The 25,024-nt window shown below is 36.5% G+C and overlaps 2 protein-coding genes across 7 annotated transcripts; one reads left to right on the top strand and one right to left on the bottom strand.

The window, feature by feature from the left end:
* Positions 1 to 1,653: 1,653 nt before the first annotated feature.
* LOC135104253 (histone deacetylase complex subunit SAP30 homolog) lies at positions 1,654 to 11,281 on the bottom strand. Of its 4 annotated transcripts, none has more exons than XM_064011438.1 (5): positions 10,999 to 11,281; positions 8,131 to 8,316; positions 7,231 to 7,368; positions 6,265 to 6,342; positions 1,654 to 5,835 (listed from the first exon to the last, which is right to left on the bottom strand). In XM_064011438.1, the coding sequence occupies exons 2-5, from the start codon at positions 8,296 to 8,298 to the stop codon at positions 5,710 to 5,712; spliced, it is 510 nt and encodes a 169-aa protein (XP_063867508.1). In that variant the 5' UTR covers positions 8,299 to 8,316; positions 10,999 to 11,281; the 3' UTR covers positions 1,654 to 5,709. The 4 variants fall into 4 exon arrangements, with proteins under 4 accessions (XP_063867508.1, XP_063867506.1, XP_063867507.1 ...); XM_064011436.1 differs by having other exon boundaries at positions 7,231 to 7,371; positions 10,999 to 11,280; XM_064011437.1 differs by having other exon boundaries at positions 7,231 to 7,371; positions 10,994 to 11,138.
* Positions 11,282 to 11,534: 253 nt separating this feature from the next.
* Positions 11,535 to 16,230, top strand: LOC135104252 (high mobility group protein DSP1-like). 3 transcript variants are annotated; one of them, XM_064011432.1, is made up of 5 exons: positions 11,535 to 11,713; positions 14,133 to 14,292; positions 14,916 to 15,073; positions 15,434 to 15,608; positions 16,035 to 16,230. In XM_064011432.1, the coding sequence occupies exons 1-5, from the start codon at positions 11,550 to 11,552 to the stop codon at positions 16,158 to 16,160; spliced, it is 783 nt and encodes a 260-aa protein (XP_063867502.1). In that variant the 5' UTR covers positions 11,535 to 11,549; the 3' UTR covers positions 16,161 to 16,230. The 3 variants fall into 3 exon arrangements, with proteins under 3 accessions (XP_063867502.1, XP_063867505.1, XP_063867504.1); XM_064011435.1 differs by lacking the exon at positions 11,535 to 11,713 and adding an exon at positions 11,867 to 12,007; XM_064011434.1 differs by lacking the exon at positions 11,535 to 11,713 and adding an exon at positions 12,271 to 12,367.
* The last annotated feature ends 8,794 nt before the right edge of the window (positions 16,231 to 25,024 follow it).

Genomic DNA, 25,024 nt, shown 5'->3' with positions numbered 1-25,024 from the left:
CACACACATTAGGGCCTCAGTTACAGAATGTCTTCCTTTTTGAACAGATCAGTTTTTGAACACAAATTTTATATAATATATATATATATATATATATATATATATATATATATATATATATATATATATATATATATATATATATATATATATATATATATATATATATATATATATATATATATATACACACACACACACACACACACACACACACACACACACACACACACACACACACACACACACACACACACACACATTAGGGCCTCAGTTACTGAATGTCTTCCTTTTTGAACAGATCAGTTTTTGAACAAAAATTTTATATATATGGGCACCTTTCAATATTCCTGGGGAATAGGTAACAGAGACTATATTATTTTGCATCTTTAAAATCATGCCAGACATCCCCTATGGTCTTAGTTAAATAAAGCAAAACCTTATACAAATGTATTTACAATTTTCTTAATACTAAATAAAAAAGTAAAATAATGATGAATATGGTGGTGTGAGCTTCACTTCATCCTCAATTGCTCCTACAAGACACCAGTGTGTATGTGCACTATAGTAAGAAGAAAACCTCAAAACCTCTTCCAGGTATTTGACATATTTTACATATCAACATTTGTATGGAATTATATTGGGAAATTACTATCATCCTGTTGTCTTTGGCATGTTAAGATAGACATGGAGCAAAAATAAGATCAATGAGTGATGATAAAGCACCAAAACATATTCAGTGTGTATGTGTGTGTGTCCGACCACTGAGTTCCATATTCATAAGTTTTATGCATTATCAACATGTGTAGTTATATTGACATTATTATTGCCATATTGTCTGTAGAATATTTCAGAATAGAAATGGAATAAGTAAACAAGAATAATGACTGCTTCTGAGGACAATCTTGATAGTAGGAATGATTTTGCACCACACTATCACCACCACATGCTATTCCCTGCTATGGAAAATAATGTTTAGTGCATCTCTACAAAGTCAGCACCTTCTTTGAACACTTAAGGATGTCTCCAGCAGATGTTTTGGAACACCTCTTAGGAGTCATGATGTAAATATGAAGATGATGCTAACACAAATGTGGTCACAGCATGAGTGAGGGCAAGGAAGAGAGGCTGCTGGCCAATAGTGGGAAATGTACACAGTCAGTTGCCAAAATTGTGCTAAACTGACAATATTACTTGGCAACAAAAAGAATGCAGGTTAGTATGGTGGCCAGTGTGTGTGTGTGTGTGTGTGTGGTGTGGTGAACAATCCATGAAAGATCTAATCCACACATATTTCCCTTTTCTGTGTCAATCTGCAAATGAAGAAAGATCTAATCCACATATGGTGTCAATCTGTATATGATGAAAATCTAACCCACATATGTTATCCTTTTGGTGTCAATCTCCAAATGATGAAAATTGTGAATGTTGAACTTATGAATGTTGATGGTTGCCAACTACAACATTTGTATATGGCTTGATACAAATATGTAAAAGTCATAGATGTAGAGAAGGGAAATACTTAATACAGAACTCATATGGATCATGAAACACTTGGGAGGTTTAAAGTGCAAATTCTGTTGTAGGAGGACATAAGCATACGGAAAGTGGCATGGCACTAGTGACTGTGAAGGAAGGATAAATAAAACTAAATTTTTACCATACTTGTGGAATAATAGTTTGATTTTTAATCTTTAGATGAAGCTGAAGTTTCAAAATTGCCTTCACAAAGATGCTGAAACCTTTAGGACTGCAGCATAAATTTTGTTGGACCACATTACGTAGGACAGACTACTGCAATATGGAATTATCTCTATATGCTCAGTAAAACAAAACAAATCTACATGTGGCCACTGTCTATAATTAATAAGTAATGTAGATCTGTAAGTTGTCATTGTCTACATTTAGATTATTAAGGTTAACAGGAGGCAAAAGACATTGCAGCCTACTGGTGCAAAATGTGGTGTTGACTTATTGAACAGTGAACATGTCAACAGCCATTTGATGGCCTACCACTCATTATTTGCCAATAAAGCATATTTAAGGCTCTTGTGCACTCATACATCACTGACTATGTATAATCTATGCTGGGAAATACAGGGAGGAGAACCTACATATTGTGTCACTACAATTTTTTGCTAACTTCTGGACTGTCTTTCTATAGTAGTGTCATTGGTTAAGGGTTAATCAATGTAGATGGTGTGTGTCAGGTATTAGATACTTACAAATACACTGGAGAAATATTACTAATTTGTTTTCACTTAAGTAACAAAAAATGTGCTTGCATTTCTTTCAACATTTGTTATTCTTTTTTCTATTTTCTAAGAACATTCTACATGTTTATGTAACTCATCACCACTAAGATTTTTCTGTACTGGTTGGTGATTCCATCAGTTTGGAAAGGGTACATACTTGTGTTTCTTCTTCTTTTTTTTTGCTCTTAAAGATCATATCCACATTACTAAGAATGCTAGATATCTGTCTGTCAGATATTTTCACAGCAATCAAGTCAAATTGAGATTAAAGTCTGATCAACATGGTCAAGAATTTATACTGAAAATCAGTTCCCTAAATTGCAAATTTTACCAAAAGGCATAAAAAAAATCTATAATGGAAAATAGTTGTTAGCCTATGTCTGGGTTGCCAGCACCAGAGTGGTATTGCTTGCTTTGTGACTCACAATTTGATTGAATATGAGCCAGTACACAGGCTATATGCATGGCAAAGCTCATGTTCAATTCAGTATGAAGTCAGAGAGAGGTCACTATTGTTACCAATGGCATCTTTCTCCCTCATTTTATGCAACACTGCTCAATTTGGTGCTTACATCGTGTTTTCTGCTGGGTCAAGGTCATGTTGTTTGTCAATCAATCCTACAAGCAATTGATAGCATGGTCATCAAGCCATTCCTCAGTTGGTTGACTGGTATGGCAACTGGCAAGTTGCATCATTTTTGAAAATTGCTTTAGTCATCAGAACACCTAATGTCTACAAATATAAGGCTATTACTATTACCACCCTTCTAAAAAAAAAAAATCACTATTGGTGAGAATTCACGAGCCTTGAAATGTTCATTGCATATGTTAATAACATAACTGAATGTTGCTTTATCAAACCCTAAAATCATTTGTGCAATTTCCAAGAGAATACTAAACCTTTCCTTCTAGCAGAAGTAAAACATAACTTTCAATGCCTGCATGTCAACAATGGCTTTTCTGCTGTGCATAAGGAGGGTCTCACTGTTTCCTCAAATATATTTTCAAGCAAGTTATGGAAAAGATTGCTTTCTATGCTAAATTTTTAAGATCTTGGTTCTTTCCTAAATGACTTTTGCAGCCATATTCTAAAATGGATGAATGTTATTCTTGGACTTAAATGATTATGGTGTGGGTGAGAAAACTCCACAAGCAGAGAATAATGAGGAAAAAAATTCAGAGCCGTTCCCATACTGCAAAAAAAAAGATTGGGATACAAAAAAAATATTACTATTCATTCCAGTATTATATATTATGTTCAAATAAGATTCAATGAGTAAATATATGGGTTAACAGTTTTTCTAACCAGAAACACTCACTTTACAAAACCACAGCTGTGTCTCCTACAAAACTGAATCCCAAGATAAATGTTAAGATAGTCCTTCTGGTCATCTTTGCCCTCTTCACCTATAACTATGTTCATTACTTACAATTTGTGTATCATTTTTCTTACTACTATTAAGTTTTGATCAGAGAACATATCCTGAAAATGCATACTTATTACATGTAGTTGCAGCCACAAAGATGATTTTAGCCAAGATAGTAAAATATCTTAAATTTATATCACTAGTATAATTCACCCCAGGGAGGTAAAATATGAAAAAATTTTCAATTAAACATGAACATTATTTCCATGAATAACCTCTCCTGAAAACCACCAGGAATATTAATTCTGACCCTTGACATATTTTGCAAAATAAAATGAGGAAAAATTTGTTGATCAAACAATTGCATTGAATGCTGTTCTGAGATTTTGGAATTTAACCCTTCATCACACTCAGTGTACAAAATTTACACATTTGTGGCTTTTCTGGTAGGTTTCTCTTTGTAATGATATTGTTTATTTTAACCACCACTCAACACCACCAATCTGGTACACTAACAAAAGGCTTTAAAATTTAGCTCATAGATAATGAGGAATATAGAAAAAATGTAAGAGAGAGAGAGAGAGAGAGAGAGAGAGAGAGAGAGAGAGAGAGAGAGAGAGAGAGAGAGAGAGAGAGAGAGAGAGAGAGAGAGAGAATTCTAGGGATTCAAACTCAGACTTAAGATAAGACTGTAGCTATACCCTTATAACCACCACAGTTACCTGTGCCACAAATTATCTGAGTAATATGTCCATCTCTCATCTGCATGTAAAGCGACCCAAACCTAAGGATGAACTTGCTTTTCTTGTGTGTATAAGGTGTTCCCTGTCAGTAAGGTTTAAAGTCTTAATGTCATTCTTCTTTGTTCTTTGGTTGTTTCCTAACAACAAAAAATGAGGTGAAGGCAAAGACAGGAATCAGATAATTACTAGTTATGTAAAGTCAATTGTATGAAAGGGGAAGAAACACAGAATCCAATGTGTGCACTGCAGAAAGGTTTGATACTAAGGAGCGTGCTGATTGGATATTGCATCTCTGTGCTCATTTACAATAATCCTCCCTTAAGATGTTGCCTCATAACATAGCTCCAAGCAATGACAGCATTCCATAACTTTTAATATATTTACCATAACAAACATGGCTTTACAGACTTTTCTGTTTTTTTTTTTTTTTTTTTTTTAAACAAAATGTCTCAATCACACACACAATTCTCTCCAATTCAATGGAAGTGCAGTCTCAATTTTAATCTGTGCTGCATGCCTCACTTCTTTACAGAGCATCTCAATTAAAAAAAATGTGAGCAGAGAGAAACTTTCAATAACTAATGACATCAAAATTAAACTGAGAAATATTTAAAGCTGTAGATGGCCTAATAAAATCTTGAAATGTTTAAATGGAATGACAGTAAGTCAATTTTATGAGACAATTTATTGAAGCAGTAAGCAACAGACCTTGCATCTAGTTTTTATCTACGGAAATGGGGGTTAAGAATTAAATTAATGAGGATGATATGATGATAATGAACAAAAAATTAAAACTAAATTACAACCTGACTAATGAAGACTTTAAAGAATAGCTTTTCTGCCACTAAATATACTGATGGAATCTCTCATTGCTTCTCATAATTAAAAGCAAATAGATAGTGTGCAATTTGTATTTAGCCATCACTGAATGTAGGGTACTGAGAAATTTTCTTCAGAATAAAAAAATAAAAGTATCAATAAATATTTAAGTAAAAATAAATAATTAAAACATTAAAATGTCTTTCTAACTAAGTGTCACCTATAAACTTATGCCTGAGCTTGCCTATAGGATCAAACATATGGTTGAAATGCTCTTGTCAAGGCATATTCTGTTCTCTCTTTACAGTCGCTCAAGCATTTTTCACAGACAAGTTACACTGAGAGGAACAGAAGATCCATCCCACTATGAATATTAAAGCAATTCTTTCCCTTGCAAAAGAAGGGTTTGGTTCTAAATTATATAAGTGGAAAACCTCATTGCACATCCTATAAGGAAAAAAATACATCACTGATCACTGCAAGTATGTAAATGATTGTTACCAGTGAAGACTTTTATAGTGCTGGTCAGGTATCAATATTTGACCCATTCCTCTGGTCAAACTTGGATCGGTTGGCCTTGATCATGTAGATGAAATAGGTGAGGCACTCCTTCTCCACTACTGGCACTGTTCGGAAGTGCTTCATGAGGATCTGGAAATGTCTCTCCATCAGTATCATACTATTTAATGGTTAAGCAACTCACAAGCAAAAGGGATAGCAATTTTTCACAGAGGTTTTTCCTCAACAAATTAAATTCTCTACCACCTTACCCAATCCTTCATGCACACAATGGACCTACCATCTTTGTCCATTTCCATGCACTTAATGAATCATCCACAACTTTATCCACAATGAATCACTCACCACTTCATCCATTTTTCATGCACATAATGAAGCAGTCACCACCTTACCAAGCATATAATGAATCAGTCGCCACTTTATCCAACTTTCATGCACACAATGAACAGCCCACTACCTTTCTCCAAATTCCATGCAAAAATTTAATCAACCATCACTTGCCCCACCTTTCATGCACACTTTTCCATCTTAAGCATGAGCTTTGGAATGCTAAGTACTTACATCCACTAGTTGAGCCTTATTCAACCCTGGCCTTGTTGGTATCTTGTAGTGTCGTTTGTACCTCCTCAATGTGTTCACCTGTCAATGATGATGTAATTGATCAGATGATATTGAGAATCTCTTAGCCAAATGGTTATATATATATATATATATATATGAGAGAGAGAGAGAGAGAGAGAGAGAGAGAGAGAGAGAGAGAGAGAGAGAGAGAGAGAGAGAGAGAGAGAGAGAGAGAGAGAGAGAGAGAGAGAGAGAGAGCATCTACATTTCTCTACTGCCACATTAATAAAGACCTTTTAAGCTGCAAGTGCAAATAAGAAAATACAAAATGCAAATGAACTGAAAGTGGCCATTTCCAAAAACTCTTTCAAGCAAATCATGGCATAAGTCTACACTTGCTCCAGTTCTATTTCTTTCTTTCACATACAATATAACTTATTCTCCACTTACACACACACACACACACAAGCTGTAAAAGTATCTCTTTTCCCACTTGTTAATCACTGTTTCACTATCCTCTCCTCTCCCATCAAATCATTTAACAACTATTATTTTCTTTTCGTAAACATTGAAAAGCTTTTATTATCTTCAACATCCATGTAGTTCACACTACAAACAACTTTTTGACTATTAATTTCCAATGGATTCTACTCAGACTATAATATTATCCTAAAGTGTAATTCTTTTAACTTCCAAGCTCACTTGAGCTACTTTGTCTCATCATACAATCCAATCCTGTCATTTGCCTTCTCTCTCTCTCTCTCTCTCTCTCTCTCTCTTACTTTGTCCTACATATTTATCATACTTGAACATGATGGTGTCAGGATATTCACATTTATCCAATTGTTCCATATGATACTTCTTTGTTCTTACTCACTCAGCCTCTGCTTCATTTGACACTAATATAAATATGAACTCTGCAGTTGAGGTACTCATACAAGGATACTGATAGCAATACTCATCCACCTGTAAATTATAAAGCTCCACTTCTGGATGGTCTCCATCAAAGTCTCCAAAGTCTTCTTCTGAATCTCTCCTTTTCCGTTTCACTCGCACACTCTGGATGACACCTTTGTGGTACTCGCAGATGTAATTATGGCTGGACTGCTGTTAAGAAGTTCATTGTCTTACTAAATGCTAAACGAAGAAAGATTAACATGAAAATTTCAAACTAGAGTTAATTGGCACAAGTATCTATCTGAAATACTCTTCAAGAGTATCAACATTGTCATAATTTCATTTAAGGTCTACATTTTCCTTTACAGGAATTAGATAGTTTTTGAGTCTCAAAAACATGTTTGGAATAAGATGTTTCCTTCCCTGAATGTCCTTCTCTGATGTAGAATAGATTTGACTTCTGGCTCATCATCCCCTATGGGATGTCTGCTAAGTTTATTGTTCACAGCATGCTTATCCAAATTAATGTTCCAAAACCTGTTCAATAACAAGTATTGTCCTACATACTTGAGAATCTTAAAATACTAGAAGAATGTTGACTTATTTAAATTGACTTCTTTGAGCTTTCAAAAGGATATTCCCAGCAAGACCACTCCTGCAACTGTGTACCCACACATTAAGGCATATTAACAACAGTGAGGTAATGACTGATCCATGTATGCATCTAGAAAGCATATAAGGATGATTATTTTGTTCACAAAGTGCCTAAAAGTATGTATCAGTTATCACATACCTGCAGTAACTAACAAATAATAACTACATCAATTTACAATTAGTTATTAGGTACTCATCTATTACCTAATCTTAATTCACATGTGAATATAAGTAAGCTGCAAAACTTCATGAACAGAAACAAAAGATCACTAAAACAAAAAGATTACTGAGCTGGTAATGTCTCAAATTACTGACAGCAGTGTCCATGTGCAGGCGAAGCTTCCTCTGTGCAACAGTTTTCTGTATCCTCTTGTTATAGGCGGCGTTCCCTGCCAGCTGGGTGCAACGTTCACCCGCATCAACCAAACAGCATACTTGATCATGCTGTGATCCTGAATCCTCTTCTGTGCTCAAGCCGTTCATCTTCACTCAGCCACTCAGCTGTAAATGGAACAAAAAGATCTTAGCTTTTCTGTTGTGGGGAATGAATTACAATAAGTTACACTCTGACTTGCGTGTCGGTGATGTGGTCAAACAGTTTGGGCCGTCTGGAGTCAAGCCTTAACTGAATCCAAGGCTAAATATGAAGCATGTTCAACAGCATGCAATACCACTTTTTTGACATTTATTACTGCTCCTATCTGTAGCAGCATCATCAGTATTCTGAGTGGTCGGCTCCATATCTTAATGGGAAAACCTTTGCATCTCAAGGTAGCTTTACACATTGGATCATTGCATGCAGTTTTCCTATGTCCTTCAGGTTCTAAGTTCCTTCACACTACCTTATGCCTTTTTTTTTTATTGCCTGCCAATCAGATGAATTAAAAAGATTCACTAGTAATTTTAATCTTTTCCATTTCCAAAACCAGTGCATTCACCTTTATTTTATTCCTAATTTTTTACTGTCCTTACTTAACCACATTCTTTTCAATTTTAAGAATTACCAGGGTATAACATATGAAGCAATCATCCAGTGAGTCACAAATGTCTCCTCTTATTACAGAACCAAATTATTAACACTGATGTGAAGCCACTTGTTCAATACTTTCTGCATCATTCACTCTCCCAATAATTCCTGAGTCAAGGCACCACTTCATTATCTACTATTCAATCTAATTATCTACTCTCTACTTCTTCCTCCTACATGATTGTCATCATCACAAATATTTTATTACACTGACGTGTGTGTTGACATGTTTGGAGCTCCCTTCTAGTGGAGGCACTAGTGTCGACATGGGGTCCCTGGCTGGCCAGGCCGTGTCCAGCAGGTCTGAGTTGCCAGTTGTGTATTTTCCTTGCAATGCTACCAGGTCAGGTGAGGATACTACTCTCTCTCTCTCTCTCTCTCTCTCTCTCTCTCTCTCTCTCCTGACAAGATAATATATATGATCACTATTACACTGCTAAATGTGCTTAGTCTCTCTCTCTCTCTCTCTCTCTCTCTCTCTCTCTCTCTCTCTCTCTCTCTCTCTCTCTCTCTCTCTCTCTCTCTCTCTCTCCAGAGACATCACTATTATGTTGCTAAATGTGCATAGTCTCTCTCTCTCTCTCTCTCTCTCTCTCTCTCTCTCTCTCTCTCTCTCTGGCAAGAAATATGATCACTTTTACATTGCGGGACAAGCATCATGTATGTGTGTGTGTGTGTGTGTGTGTGTGTGTGTGTGTGTGTGTGTGTGTGTGTGTGTGTGTGTGTGTGTGTGTGTGTTTCTCTTTCTCTCTCTCTCTCTCTCTCTGTGACAGAGAGAGAGAGAGAGAGAGAGAGAGAGAGAGAGAGAGAGAGAGAGAGAGAGAGAGAGAGATAGTATCCTCACCTGACCTGATAACACTGCAATGCACAACTAGCAACTCAGACCTGCCAGACGCAGCCCAACCAGTCGGGGACCCCATATCAACACTAGTGCCTTACTGAAGCTCATCCTGGTAAGAAATCCTATCAAACTATCTATCAAGGATACCTATCACAGGCCTTTTGCACAAACTGAGGCATCAACTGTCTACTTTTCTTTCTACCTGGTACAAAACTAAACTCAGTATTATTTTTTATTTACACCATACTCTAAAATATTGAAAATGTGATTTTTGCATACCTTACTGGATTTGAAAAAAAAAAAAAAATCTCTAAGTTTCTGTGGGAAATCCATAATTTTCAAAACAGACACAGGCATTTCCCAAAAAAATTCCCTAGATTCAATCCTGTAGGATAGGTTAAATTAGTATCCCTGAGGAGGGTCAAGGAAGGCACAACCCCCTGACTAGGTTAGGTTAGATTAATATCCCTGGAGGGGTGCCAGGGCAGCACAGTCTGCCCAGCTAGGTTAGGGGGATAAGGGGATTATGGTGTAAATCTAAAAATTTACCCTAAACTCAATTTAACATAGCATATTGTCCCTAATCAGACTCTCCCACACCACACTTGCAACCACTCATGGTATAATAATTTCGAGATTTCATGAAGTGCCATTCATCATTTTTTCCCCTTGGGCACGTTCATAATCACATTCTTCAACTACTTGTATGAGACTGCAGCTTATCTAAGTAACATCCATTAATGACAGATGTGAATGGCATGATGGAAACTGAAATGAAATGATGGAATTAAGACTTGCATGTTATCACTTAACTACTGGAGATGTTATAAGATAATTCACACGTGGTCATATTTGACGTTACAACCGAATCCCATCTAAATAATAATTGGAAAAGTTATTTTACATAGTAGTTTCTAAACAATAAACAATAAACCATTTCCGTTTTTAGATCACATTAGTTCGACCCTTTTTAATCAACGTAGTGTAACTCTACCCTAACCAAACACCATGCCCGGATATCACGAACCCGTATCTCTTAAATAATAACTACTTAATCTTTTTTGACGCATATCGATCTACTTTCAACAAACTGTTGATTTACAATGAAAGTAAAAGACAGAATCAATTCTGATCACCCGGCGTTTAGGAAGAGTGAGACACGTCAGGGATTAGCACGCACCGAGAATTATCAAGCAACACTTTCATTATACCCCAAAACGTATTAAAGCCATTCTAAGATGACGGAAAACAAACAGGTCCCATTTACTATTAACCTCCTCACGCATATTCCAGGTGTTGGCATGTCTCACCTCACCTGCTTCATCTGCACACTGGAGTGAGGGCCATGTGGACGGAAGAATAAAGATTTGAAAGTGTGTGGTTGAAAAACCCTGGTCAAGAAGGGACACGCACACACACAAACCGAGCCTCAGGACAGCTTCCTCCACTTTGAGCTTTCCCTTTCAAGTTTGTTTAGTTCCAATAATGTTAATGCCAGAAACATATTTTCTCTAATTTCAAGTGTATATTATTGATATATATTGCACATTCAAAATTTTTGATGATTAAGCGGTTATTTCTTCTTGATTTCTGGGTTTATGTGAGATAATTGCTATGTTAAGTATATTTTCTAAAGACAGTCACTATCGTCAGCTGCCGGTTCATTATTACTTTCAACAAATAATATACTATTTTTACATCTCTTGCTAATGTAAATTCACAAAATATGAAACCCGCCAACTCCAATAAATACAATAAAAAATATCACCTTAGTTAGAAAAGCACAGACAAATCACTCGTCAACATAACCTAATTTTTAAAGATGCTAAAATTTGAGCTCACCAAATAAGCACATAGAGCCAAATTATGATTGGTTTATTTTTCGAGGCACCAACGCTTGGTATTGGTCAGAGTGCGCGGGAAACACAAATACAGACCAATCACCGCCACGAATCGTCCTCCTATGCTTTCTCTATGGAAGACGCCGCTGATCACACCTATAGGACGCTGTACACTGCACCCCTTCACAAGTAAGCCAATATTTCCCCATCTACTTATTTAATCCCGCATTGCACTTTAAATTAAAATTAATGAGGGCTGGAACCATCCCCAGGAGAGGTAACTGCGGCTATATTTCCTTTGCAGTGGCGAGAAAAATGAGATATTAACAAGCGTCCTCCTTCAAGCCCTTGCAATGGCAGCATCAAAACATTAGGAGCTTGAGTGGATAGATAGTGTTTCTCGTTATTCTGATGCTCGCTGATGGTTCCTGTCCAGTGTAGACTTCAGGCACGTCCAGAATTGTGAATTGGGGTGCAGGGAAGGTAAGAATGGCATTCTGGATAATATTACGCCAGAATTCGTCATGGAGAAGTGATGGGGATTTGGCGCGCAACTTTGTTCGTATCTTTGATCTGCGACTTCATACATTTAAGTTCTTCATCTCGTTTCAATATTAGATTTATGTAGAGTGTTTTCTTAACTAAGATTAGTTGACGTAATGTAATTACTTCATAGTGGCGATTTTTCGTGTCTGCTTACTTGAAAATTTATATTTTCTGATATTTTATCGTTCTCTCATACCTGGGAATTCCTCGTGTCATCTCCATACCAAGATAGTGGAGCGTTTTCGTGCCTTATTTAATCGTTCCGAGAAAAATTCTTCACAGTTCCTCAACCAATTGGTAAGGAATGGGTTATATGCTTTGTTCACTTCACAGAACGGAGGGAATTCACAGGAAGTTGAAAGCCCTCAGTGATTTCAGAATTTTGCGGTCTTCTCCAAAATGTGGCGGACAAGGGACGCTTTGGTGGTGGGTGGCAGTGTCAGTTCAAAGGGGTGGTGTGGCATGATTAAGATAGCTCCGCCCTGTATTAGTGATCCTTTGTAGCATAGGTAAAGGAGGGGGAGAGTGAGGGAGCAGTCTACCCTCATAATTCCCTTCGCCGGTGTTTGTGTGTGTGTGTGTATATATATATATATATATATATATATATATATATATATATATATATATATATATATATATATATATATATATATTCCACTAATAAATTATTATTAATACTTGTATTTATAATTTTGTTAGTCAGATGCACTTCCTTAGTGCAAATAACCAGACTTTAGTTCCCATGAACTAGCATTTTATTTTATTTTTTTTTATCCTTGTTAGATGTTGCTAAGGTGTGTAACAAATCGTACATCTGCAATGGCATACAGAACTCAAGTAAACAGCCAGATGTAGGAATAAACCATGTTGATTAACAAGCGTTCTTTTAAGGCGTTTTCCAGTGCCGTATATGATGTAAGAATGGCGTTGAAATAAGATTGTATTAAACAAGACTTGCCAGAATCGGTAGTCATGAACGTGTTTCCTTCAATTCCTATTGACTTTCCAAGGATAAAATGACCTCATTTATTGTTGATTACCTTATGACAAGATATAGCTAGCAGAAGGTGAATATTCATGGGAGGTCAGATCAATTACATTTAGTTCGAGCATATAGCAATTTGATATTACTAAGTTTGAGTTTCATTCTGTCATGTATCAAAACCTATTGTATATTTGGAAAATTACTTTTATAAGGTTGCAACCCCCATTCCATTTATATAATGTAGTCTACACATACCATCTTTTCCCCTCCCACATTTTTTTTATCAGTTTATGTATTATAGAGATAATCAGTTACTACACATGCAATTGACTAATAACTAGTGGCATCACATTTTACATTTTTTTGGGAACATCAAAAAATTTTTTCAGGGTTCATGAACCTTGACAGAAATGAGATCTTCCCTTAGCCTTGAAGTATGTGTCACTTTAGAGAATATTTTACAATAAATGTTATTTAGGTTTGTATATGGCCATTTCCTCTCAAAATCCTATACACTGGATATTATTTCAGTGTGGTGTTTTCCATTTTCATTATGACTTACTTATGGAGGAGCTTAATAGTTCATTGATTTCTTTTAATTCAATCAGCAGATTATTTGGACATTCTATGCATAATTTACCCAGATATGCATATTTTTGTCAGAATTCTGCATATTGCTTCAGAAGCACATAATTAACCAGTAATATGTATCATATAAAAGAATGTATATCAGTAGTGATCTACACAGCTTCTCCATCTTCACAGATTTGAAAAGTACATCCCACTTTTGAATAGAGGATCCTTCGTTGCTTCACTTTCCCTTTTATGCTTATTGATGCTGATCGCTAAGTCCACTTCCTTGTATCTCTCTGTTATGTGTAGTTTAGGTAGTCATATGTCTCTGCACAAGTAGAATTGACCAATCATTAAAACTTAGAACATAATTGTAACTATGGTTATGTATCCTTACTGACGTCAACTGACGTGTATAACGGGAAGATTATTTGGCTTTGAGGCTACCCATCTTTTACCCCATACCCACTTTGCTGTTAATATAATCCTCTTGTCTTTCAGAATCATGCCACGTGCCAAGTTAGTGGACACAAAGCCTCGAGGGCGGATGTCAGCATATGCCTTCTTTGTTCAGACCTGTCGTGAAGAACACAAGAAGAAACATCCTGATGAGAATGTTGTGTTCTCTGAATTCTCCCGGAAATGTGCTGAGAGGTGGAAGGTGAGTGTGCCATATCTCTTGCTGTGAAAATTGTTTTTTGTGAAGGAAAATAGTAATTATTGAGTAAAGGTTTAATATTAATAGGCTTTTTGGCCTTGGAAACATTGATGCCTGAAGCTGTGCACATGGATCTTAAGTTTCTAATACAAAGTTATTAATTTGTTCACATATGTGTAGCACATTCACAGATGTTCATTTGATATTCATATCTTGGCCATTCATTAACTTGAAAAATTATAGTTTGCTTGGGAATGAAATTATGTTATGCCAGTTAGCCTTTGGGCACTGGTTGTTGTTAGTATAACCACAGCAAAACTGTTATCTGAGGTTAGTGTGATCATAACTGTCATTTTTTTTTTCCATTTTTTTTTTTTTTTTTTTTTTTACCTGTCCTCTTCTGAGATTATACAAGACAGTCACACCATTAGGAATATATGGCATCTGGATATTTATTGATGTTTATTTAGAAGAAAATTTATTATAATAGTCACTACCTTTGACTCTTTCCTTTTAGTAGAATGCTCAAATATTATGAGTAGGTTCTGCAATCTCTACAACATGAATTGTTTGTAACTCCAATTGTATGTTGTTTTCCTTAAGTGATAAATTTACAATCAATGCAGACAATGACTGACAAGGAGAAGCAGAGATTTTATGAGATGGCAGAGAAGGACAAACAGCGCTATGACACAGAGATGAAGGGTTACAAAGGTCCCCGTCAATCTCGTGCATCACGCAAGCGTAGAAACCGTAAAGACCCCAATGCACCTAAGAGAGCCCTGTGAGTATTATGAGGGTGTATACATTCACACACACACACACACACACACACACACACACACACACACACACACACACACACACACACACACACACACACACACACACAGTTATGGAGATAGGACAGTACGAGCTTAGCTCCTTTCCTGTCCGTATGTCACGACTAGGTAAATACAACTAGGTAAATACACACAGTCTGCATTTGGCTATGGATGGCTTTCAAAATAAGTGTCTCATCAAATTTTATGTACTCTTGCACTCAGTCTTTCTGTTCATTGAGGCCCAAGTATTCATCTAGTTATTAATTCTCTTTACATTTTGTTTCCTCTCCTTAAAGTGAATCATTACTTGTATGTTGCAGGTCAGCCTTTTTTTGGTTTTGCAATGATGAACGACCAAAGATTCGTGCCACCAACCCTGACTTGGGTGTCGGTGATGTAGCCAAACAGTTGGGAGCTGCCTGGAGTCAAGCCTTGCCTGAATCCAAGGCCAAATATGAAGCCATGGCTGAGGAGGATAAAGCCAGGTACCAGAAGGTTAGTTGAATGCTTTTGTATGTTTATTTTTTTGTATTTTAATATTCTTAGTTTCTGAAGTCTAGATAATCCTGATAATTTGGGAAATACAGTATGATGGATGAAATTTTGTTTGCTTTGTTCTGACCACAGAAGCTGAATGTTAAGTGATGAGATGCAGTTTTACATTTTCTTAGGGTTTGGGAATTAGTTTCTCTCATACATTGCATTGTATTTTGTCATGGCTGATTTTTATTCAGTGATCTTTTTTCTTCTCAACTAATATTTTTGATTGTTAGATGATATCCTCTAAGTCAGATTTTTTTTTATTTTGTTTCAAAAATTCTCTGTATTTATTGTAGAAAATAGACTCGAAAAATTTTTATGGCTAACAGTATCAATTTTTTTTTTTTTTTTTTTTTTTTTTTTTGTATCTCAATGCCACAGGAGATGAGAGCATTTAAGGCTGGGAACTTTGTGGCCAAGAAACTCAAGACTGCAGAAGAGAATGATGAGGAGGAGGATGAAGATGAAAGTGAAAGTGAAGATGAGGATGAGGATGAGGATGAATGATTGCCCCCACCTTTATGTGGCCAGAAGTATTATATATGCATATGGGTATATATATATATATATATATATATATATATATATATATATATATATATATATATATATATATATATATATATATATATAATATAATATAATATATATATATATATATATATATATATATATATATATATATATATATATATATATATATATATATATATATATATATATATATATATATATATATGACCTTGGTATAGTTGATAGCCGTGTTACAGAGTGTAGGTGTGTTGGTGCACTGTGGCATTGAGGAGAAACAAGAGTATCCTTTGTATAGCAAGGAAGAAATGTAATTGTGTGAATTCATTAGCATGTATGATACTGGTAAAGTGACAATCTCGTTTTCTTGTGTTAGAATTTTTTAGTGTTTTGATTGTAAGGGACAGTAATTTATGTGAATTTATGAGTAGTATTTTGGTTTGGATCATAAATGGATAGTTTCCTTGAAACATTCATGTATCACTTGACTGTTTATGAAAATTTGCCCCACACCTATATTTTTTTTATTTTATTTATTTATTCTTTTATCCATGCCAAAGAAAAGGGTATGTTGATATTACTTAATTATTTGGTAAATTAGCATTGTTTTGGTGGATATGATTTAATTTATTTTTTTAGTGAATAATTTATTATGTCTTAGTTGTAGCTATTCACTATTCTTTAATTTGCAATTAAGCGTTGGACATGTATCTTTTGTAAATACTTGAATCTCTGGGTTGCCAAAGGATGTAGTAACCCCCAGAGGGACATGGGATGTGGCAGTACTCAGGGGATGTGTGGCATCCTGAGAGAGGTACACCCGTCCAAGGTCCCGCATGAACCCAATACTTCCTCACTTTGTAGTCATAAAGCAAAGCCTCCTTCCAGCTGACATGACTGGTTAAATCTTGATTTTAAAGGATTGTTCTGATTTCACAAAAACAACTGAGTGTATTTTGTATTTTATGGGCTGCTTAGTGTGCTTCATAGGTGAATTTTTGTTTTGTTTAGTGAATATAAAGGCAAAATGTTTGTAACTTTAGTTTGTATTTCTGCTGGAATGAGGCTTTACGGTTTGTACTTCACCCTCATAGAGCCTCTACATCATGCCATTCTGCATAATCATTGGACAAGGTAATTCATTGTTAAATTCTGCAGGATTGTATAAATAACATCATGAACATTTAGGAATAAGTGAGACATTTTATATAAATTGTGTAAACTTTGAGTGTGAGCTCTTGCTTGGCAAAGGGACCCTTTGATAGTAATATCTTTCTGATTTTCACTAATGAAGTACAATCATGCATCAAAGTTCTACTTTCAAAAATATTTTGAAAGTTTTCTATTTATTGTGTTTGTATAATCTTTGAACTTTTCTGAAATTTTGTATGAAGAGTACAATAAAATGTAGTTTATAGATGGAGCATTTTGATTTTACATGGTATGTGAGGATCAGCACTCTTCTACATACAGACCTAGAGCACTGGTTCTCAAACTTTGTTGCTTAGTGGCACATTTAAGGTACTGTACATCTTGGACTTCGATGTTGCACCTACCCTGCAGTCATTGCAATGCAGGCCTACTAAAGAGCACAAATTTGAGAGCACATATGAAAATTTATGCAGCACACTTTGGTGAAAGTCATGGTGCACAAATTTGCACAAGGTGCACAGTTTGCAAATCACTGACCTAGAGACTAAGATGGATTTTCATGTATTTGTAGGGGAATGTTTTGCACTTTTTTTACCTGTATTTTAACGGAATTGAAGCAAGCTTATATATATATATATATATATATATATATATATATATATATATATATATATATATATATATATATATATATATATATTTTTTTTTTTTTTTTTTTTCAAAATTGCTATTTCTTTGAATTTGTTTATTATTTGCAAATATCAGTCTCTTTAGTAATGCATTATACTGGTCTATTGTTCTGTTTGGAAAATTATTATTTTGGTTTTCCTTGGAATGACAACTGCTTCCGTATCAGAGACCTGTTTATTACTGCTGAGCACATAACAGAGGTGTTAGTACCTGGCATGTAGGTGTACATTCTTCACTTTCTTTCATCCTAAATCTTCAAAACCTTGGTTTAACTCAACCTGTTGTTGTATTATACATGATAGAAAGGCAGCCCACAAACGGGACTTGAGCCTTCCATCACCTGAATCTCATGAACTTAATATTTCTGCCTGGAATCATGCCAAGTCTGTTCTCCATATGGCCAAAAACGCCCTCATCAATAGGAATTGTCAAAATCTTTCTAGATCTAACTTCCTAAATGACTTCTGGCAGTTCATAAAATATTTAATAGCTTTGCTTCTCCAACTTTCTCTCCTTTATTTCAACCCGATGGCGCCACTCCCATCTCATCTATCTCTAAAGCTAAACTCTTTCCTCAAACCTTTGCCAAAAACTCTACCTTGGGTGATTCAGGGCTTGTTCTTCCTTCTCCATCCTCCTACTATTTCACGCTACTACTTAAGATCCTTTGCAACAATATTTTCCATGCTCTCACTGGCCTTAACACTTGGAAGGCTAATGTACTTAATGGGGTTCCTCTTATTGCTCTCCAAAACTGTGCCTCCGTGCTTGCACCTCGCCTATCGTGGAACCAAACTTAGTAGTTGGGTTGTTGGCTGTATCTCTTCGTGCTGTTGTCACCTCGACCCCAGAGTGACCTGACCTGTCCAAGACTATAATTATATATAGTTATTTATATATTGCAGGGCACGGCCTGGGGGATTCACGTGTTAAGGACACCGGGACGGCAGTCCCACACGGCCCATACGCATTGTCAAGTGTAGCGGGAGATAGCGTCGTTGTTCCATCATCAAATCGAAAGGCATAAAAATAAAAAAAAAAGAAAAGAAACATGCAGTCGTATATAACAACTTACAATTTTGGAATAATTACGGCGAAGAATGACAGTATGAGCGAAAGAGAGAGTTCATATGCCCGTCGACCTCGAACGTGACAGAAATGAGGGACAGGAATAGCCGACATCCCGAGTACCAAATTAGTGTGGTTCCACTATAGTCAAATTCTTCTAACTCAATTTTATCAACTTCTACCTTTATTTCTTACTGGAAGTTTGCTTACACTCAGCCTGTTCTCAAAAAGGATGACCACCCTAACCCCTCAAACTACTGTCCAATTGCTTTAATTTACTGCCTCTCTAAAATGTTTGAATCTACCTCAACACGAAGATTCTTCAATATCAATCACTTCACATACTTGATCGCTAGTATGGGTTCCGTCATGGGTGCTCTACTGGTGATCTTGCTTTCCTTACTGAGTCTTCGTTATCCTCTCTTAGGGATTTTGGTGAAACTTTTGCTGCTGCCTTAGACATATGAAAAGCATTTCACAGAGTCTGGCACAAAGCTTTGATTTCCAGACTATCCCCCTACAGCTATTTTTCTGTACCTTCATCTCAAGTTTCTTTTCTGGCCATTCATTCTACTGGTGCTGTGGTAAATAGTCACTGCTCTTCTCCTTTGTCTATTAATAGTAGTGTTCCTCAGGGAACCCACTCTCTTCATCTTCACCAATGATCTTTTAAGCCAAACTTCTTGTCCTGTCCACTCCTGCGCTAATGATATCACTCTGCACTTTTCCACGTCTTTCCTAGACATCCAACCTTTCTGGAATTAAATAGCTCACACAGATCTCTCAAAAATTTCTGATTGGGCAGAGCAAACTTAGTATTGTTCAATACCTCAAAAAACTTGATTCTTCCAATCATCAACTCCACACAACCTTTCAAATAACTATTCCCTCTTCAGTGACACAACTGTTCCTCTCTTCTACACTAAACATCCTCGGTCTGTCTTTCACTTTTAATCTAAATTTGAAACTTCACATCTCATCACTAGCCAAAACAATTTCTTTGAAGTTAGGCGTCCTGATTCGTCTCTGCCATTTTTTTTTCTTTATTCCCTCAGCTGTCAACACTGTAAAGGAGCCTTAACAGGGGCCGTCCATATATGGCGTACGCTTCACATGTATGGCGGGCATTCCGTTCATATCACTCTTTTAGACACGATGGGATAAAAAAGTATTTTGTATTTTCAACTCGTCTCTTTTAATTGTCTTGAGCCTTTATTATCGCCTCAGTGTTGTATCTCTTGCTATCTTCTACCACAATTTTCACGCTAACTGCTCTTCTGATCTTGCTAACTGCATACTTTCCTTTCCCCCCGCGGCCTCGCTGCACAAGAATTTTTTTCTCATATATATATATATATATATATATATATATATATATATATATATATATATATATATATATATATATATATATATATATATATATATATATATATATATATATATATATATATATATATATATATATATATATATATATATATATATATATTTTTTTTTTTTTATTTTATTTTATTTTATTTTTTTTTTTTGCCTTTAAAAAATAAAAATAAAATAAAATAAATGAATAAATAAATATAAAAATAAATAAATAAATAAATAAATAAATAAATAGAATATAAATAGATTAATTAATAAAATATACATACATATATATATATATATATATATATATATATATATATATATATATATATATATATATATATATATATATATATATATATATATATATATATATATATATATATATATATATATATATATATATATATATATATTATGGCCCTCGTACCCGCCTCGCCAACCACTAATTTCTCCAACTAACCATTGGCTTCGAATATAGTCTCGACCACACCGTGGCGGTATCATAAAGACGAAGCTTTAGAAACACGTTTCGACTCGCGTCTCTATCGAGGTAACTGAGTTGACGACTGACTTTCACCTCCACACCTCGTCAACCTCACTCGTTTCTCGCAGTTGCAACCATCTTCCTTCCTGCTGCATGGATTCGGTTACATTGTCGTGAGTTAGAAGACGACGTGACGAACACTCACACACGTACACTCTCACTCTTCATTACGTACACGCCTGAGCTACTTATATTTGTGTTGTATCTTGGGTATATATTTGTTTTCCTTTATTGCTTATTATTTGATACATGTTACATTAACTTTGTTAATGTAATGAAGAGAGTTGTCTAAAGACAACTCTCTTCCTCCACACAAAACTACAAGCACCTAATAACACACACACCCTTCACTCAAAAATTTTAAAATCATCATGGCGACTCCTACACCAGCCTCGGAGTCCCCATCTGGGGAGGGGACCATAAATGTCCCCAGGTCGGACTGCCTTTCTGTCGACGACCCTAAGTGTCTTGACACCCCCCTCAACTTTTTCTTCATTAACTTCTGCAACATTCGCGGTCTAAGATCTAATTTTCAATCTGTAGAACCACCTCTCCTCTTCTAAACCTCATCTTCTTTTCCTCACTGAAACTCAGGTGTCTGAGGCAACTGACAGTAGCCCCTTTTCTGTTCCCTCCTACTTTCTCTATCCTCATTTTCGATCCACAGCTGGATGCTGCGTTTATGTGCGCAAGGACTTAACCTGCTCTCATGCCCACGCTCTTGAATCTTCCGAGTTTTCCACCATCTGGCTACAACTACAGAGTCACTCTCATACTAAATTTATCTGTGCTGTATACCTCTCACCTAACTCCTCTGACTATAAGAAATTCTTTGACTACTTAACTTCCAAAGTGGAGCACATTCTGACCCTCTTCCCTTTTGCAGAGATCTCCATTCTTGGAGACTTCAATGTTCACCACCAGCTTTGGCTTTCCTCTCCCTTCACTGACCATCCTGGTGAACTAGCCTACAACTTTGCTATCCTCCACGACCTAGAGCAATTGGTGCAACACCCTACTCGTATTCCTGACCGTCTTGGAGATACGCCCAACATTCTTGACCTTTTCCTGACCTCTAATCCTTCTGCTTATGCTGTCACCCTTTCTTCTCTGTTGGGCTCCTCCGATTACAATCTCATATCTTTATCTTGTCCAATTGCTCCAATCCCTCCTCAGGATCCCCCTAAGCGAAGGTGCCTCTGGCGTTTTGCCTCTGCTAGTTGGGGGGACCTGAGGAGGTATTTTGCTGATTTTCCTTGGAATGACTACTGCTTCGGTGTCAGAGACCCATCTTTGTGTGCTGAGCGCATAACAGAGGTGATAGTGTCTGGCATGGAGGCGTACATTCTCTTTTTCTCGTCCTAAACCTTCTAAACCTTGGTTTAACACAGCTTGTTCTCGTGCTATACATGATAGAGAGGTGGCCCACAAAAGGTACTAAAGCCTTCCATCACCAGAATCTCATGCACTTTATATTTCTGCCCGCAACCATGCCAAGTCTGTTCTCCAACCAGCCAAAAACTCCTTCATTAACAGAAAATGTCAAAACCTTTCAAGATCTAACTCCCCTCTTGACTTCTGGCATCTAGCCAAAAATATCTCCAATAATTTTGTTTCTTCTTCTTTCCCTTCTCTATTTCAACCAGATGGCACCACTGCTATCACATCTATTTCTAAAGCTGAACTCTTTGCTCAAACCTTTGCTAAAAACTCTATCTTGGACGATTCTGGGCTTGTTCCTTCCTCTCCTCCACCCTCTGACTACTTCATGTCACGTATTAAAATTCTTCGCAATGATGTTTTCCATGCCCTCGCTGGCCTAAACCCTCGGAAGGCTTATGGACCTGGTGGGGTCCCTCCTATTGTTCTCCGAAACTGTGCCTCCGTGCTTGCACCTTGCCTAGTCAAACTCTTTCAGCTCTGTCTGTCAACATCTACCTTTCCTTCTTGCTGGAAGTTTGCCTACATTCAACCTGTTTCTAAAAAGGGTGACCGTTCTAATCCCTCAAACTACCGTCCTATTGCTTTAATTTCCTGCCTATCTAAAGTTTTTGAATCTATCTTCAACAGGAAGATTCTTAAACATCTATCACTTCACAACCTTCTATCTGATCGCCAGTATGGGTTCCGTGAAGGCCTCTCTACTGGCGATCTTCTGGCTTTCCTTACTGAGTCTTGGTCATCCTCTTTTAGAGATTTTGGTCAAACTTTTACTGTTGCCTTGGACATATCAAAAGCTTTTGATAGAGTCTGGCACAAAGCTTTGATTTCCACACTACCCTCCTACGGTTTCTATCCTTCTCTCTGTAGCTTCATCTCAAGTTTCCTTTCTGACCGTTCTATTGCTGCTATGGTAGACGGTCACTGTTCTCCTCCTAAATCTATTAACAGTGGTGTTCCTCAGGGTTCTGTCCTGTCACCCACTCTCTTCTTATTATTCATTAATGATCTTCTAAACCAAACTTCTTGTCCTATCCACTCCTACGCTGATGATACCACCCTGCACTTTTCCACGTCTTTTCATAGACCTCCAACCCTTCAGGAGGTAAACATATCACTCAGGGAAGCCACAGAACGCTTGACTTCTGATCTTTCTAAAATTTCTGATTGGGGCAGAGCAAACTTGGTATTGTTCAATGCCTCAAAAACTCAATTCCTCCATCTATCAACTCGACACAACCTTCCAGACAACTATCTCCTCTTCTTCAATGACACTCAACTGTCCCCCTCTTCTACACTGAACATCCTCGGTCTGTCCTTTACTTATAATCTGAAGTGGAAAATTCACATCTCATCTCTAGCTAAAACAACTTCTATGAAGTTAGGCGTTCTGAGACGTTTCCGCCAGTTTTTCTCACCCCCCCCCCCGTCCCCCAGCTGCTAACTCTGTACAAGGGCCTTATCCTTCCATGTATGGAGTATGCTTCACATGTCTGGGGGTGTGGGCTCCTCTCATACTGCTCTTCTAGACAGGGTGGAATCAAAAGCTTTTCGTCTCATGAACTCCTCTCCTCTAACTGACTGTCTTCAGCCTCTCTCTCACCGCCGCAATGTTGCATATCTAGCTGTCTTCTACCGCTATTTTCATGGTAACTGCTCTTCTGATCTTGCTAGCTGCATGCCTTTCCTCCTTCCACGGCCTTGCTGCACAAGACTTTCTTCTTTCTCTCACCCCTATTCTGTCCACCTCTCTAACGCAAGAGTTAACCAGTATTCTCAATCATTCATCCCTTTCTCTGGTAAACTCTGGAACTCCCTGCCTGCTTCTGTATTTCCACCTTCCTATGACTTGAATTCCTTCAAGAGGAAGGTTTCAAGACACTTATTGATCAATTTTTGATCACTGCTTTGACCCTTTTATGGGACTGGCATTTCATTGGGCATATTTTTTTATTGGATTTTTGTTGCCCTTGGCCAGTGTCCTTCCTACATAAAAAAAAAAAAAAGTTACCCTTCTAGATTAGACTTAGCGTTAGGATTAATGTTAAGTATTTTCCCACCCACTCTGTACATTTTCAGTTTAACTGCCGGAATAATAAATTATTATTATTATTATTGTTATTATTATTATGATTATTATTATTTATTATTATTATTATTATAACTTCTTGCCCATTAACTTGTATGTTTTGTCACCTTTGGTTTCCTTTAGTACTCATTAGCTTGTATATGTTATGTTAAATTGTACATACTTACTTGAACCCAAGAGGGATCACTGCGTCATAGATAAGTTGCACGCGCTATGCCCGCTTCAGGTAATGGAAATTTTGTTTAATAATGATTAAGTTTTATTTCATACTCGTTTCACTACCTAATGCTACAAGAAAGGGTACAAAACTAACTTTTACCCGTGCTTGTAACATATATTGGGGGCCTGACCGGGATGGTATATTATGAACTGGTATGTCATTTGTATGTTAACGTAACTGCTAATTAAGTAATCACTGTTTCTGGCATGTTAAGGTTTGTTTTCAGGCTTACATAGCCACTGATATACATAAATAACTACACTATTCAC

Source organism: Scylla paramamosain, chromosome 10, assembly GCF_035594125.1.
Source record: "Scylla paramamosain isolate STU-SP2022 chromosome 10, ASM3559412v1, whole genome shotgun sequence".
In the NCBI taxonomy this organism is placed as follows: Eukaryota; Metazoa; Arthropoda; class Malacostraca; order Decapoda; family Portunidae; genus Scylla; species Scylla paramamosain.
This window is presented reverse-complemented; position numbering and strand designations above follow the sequence as displayed.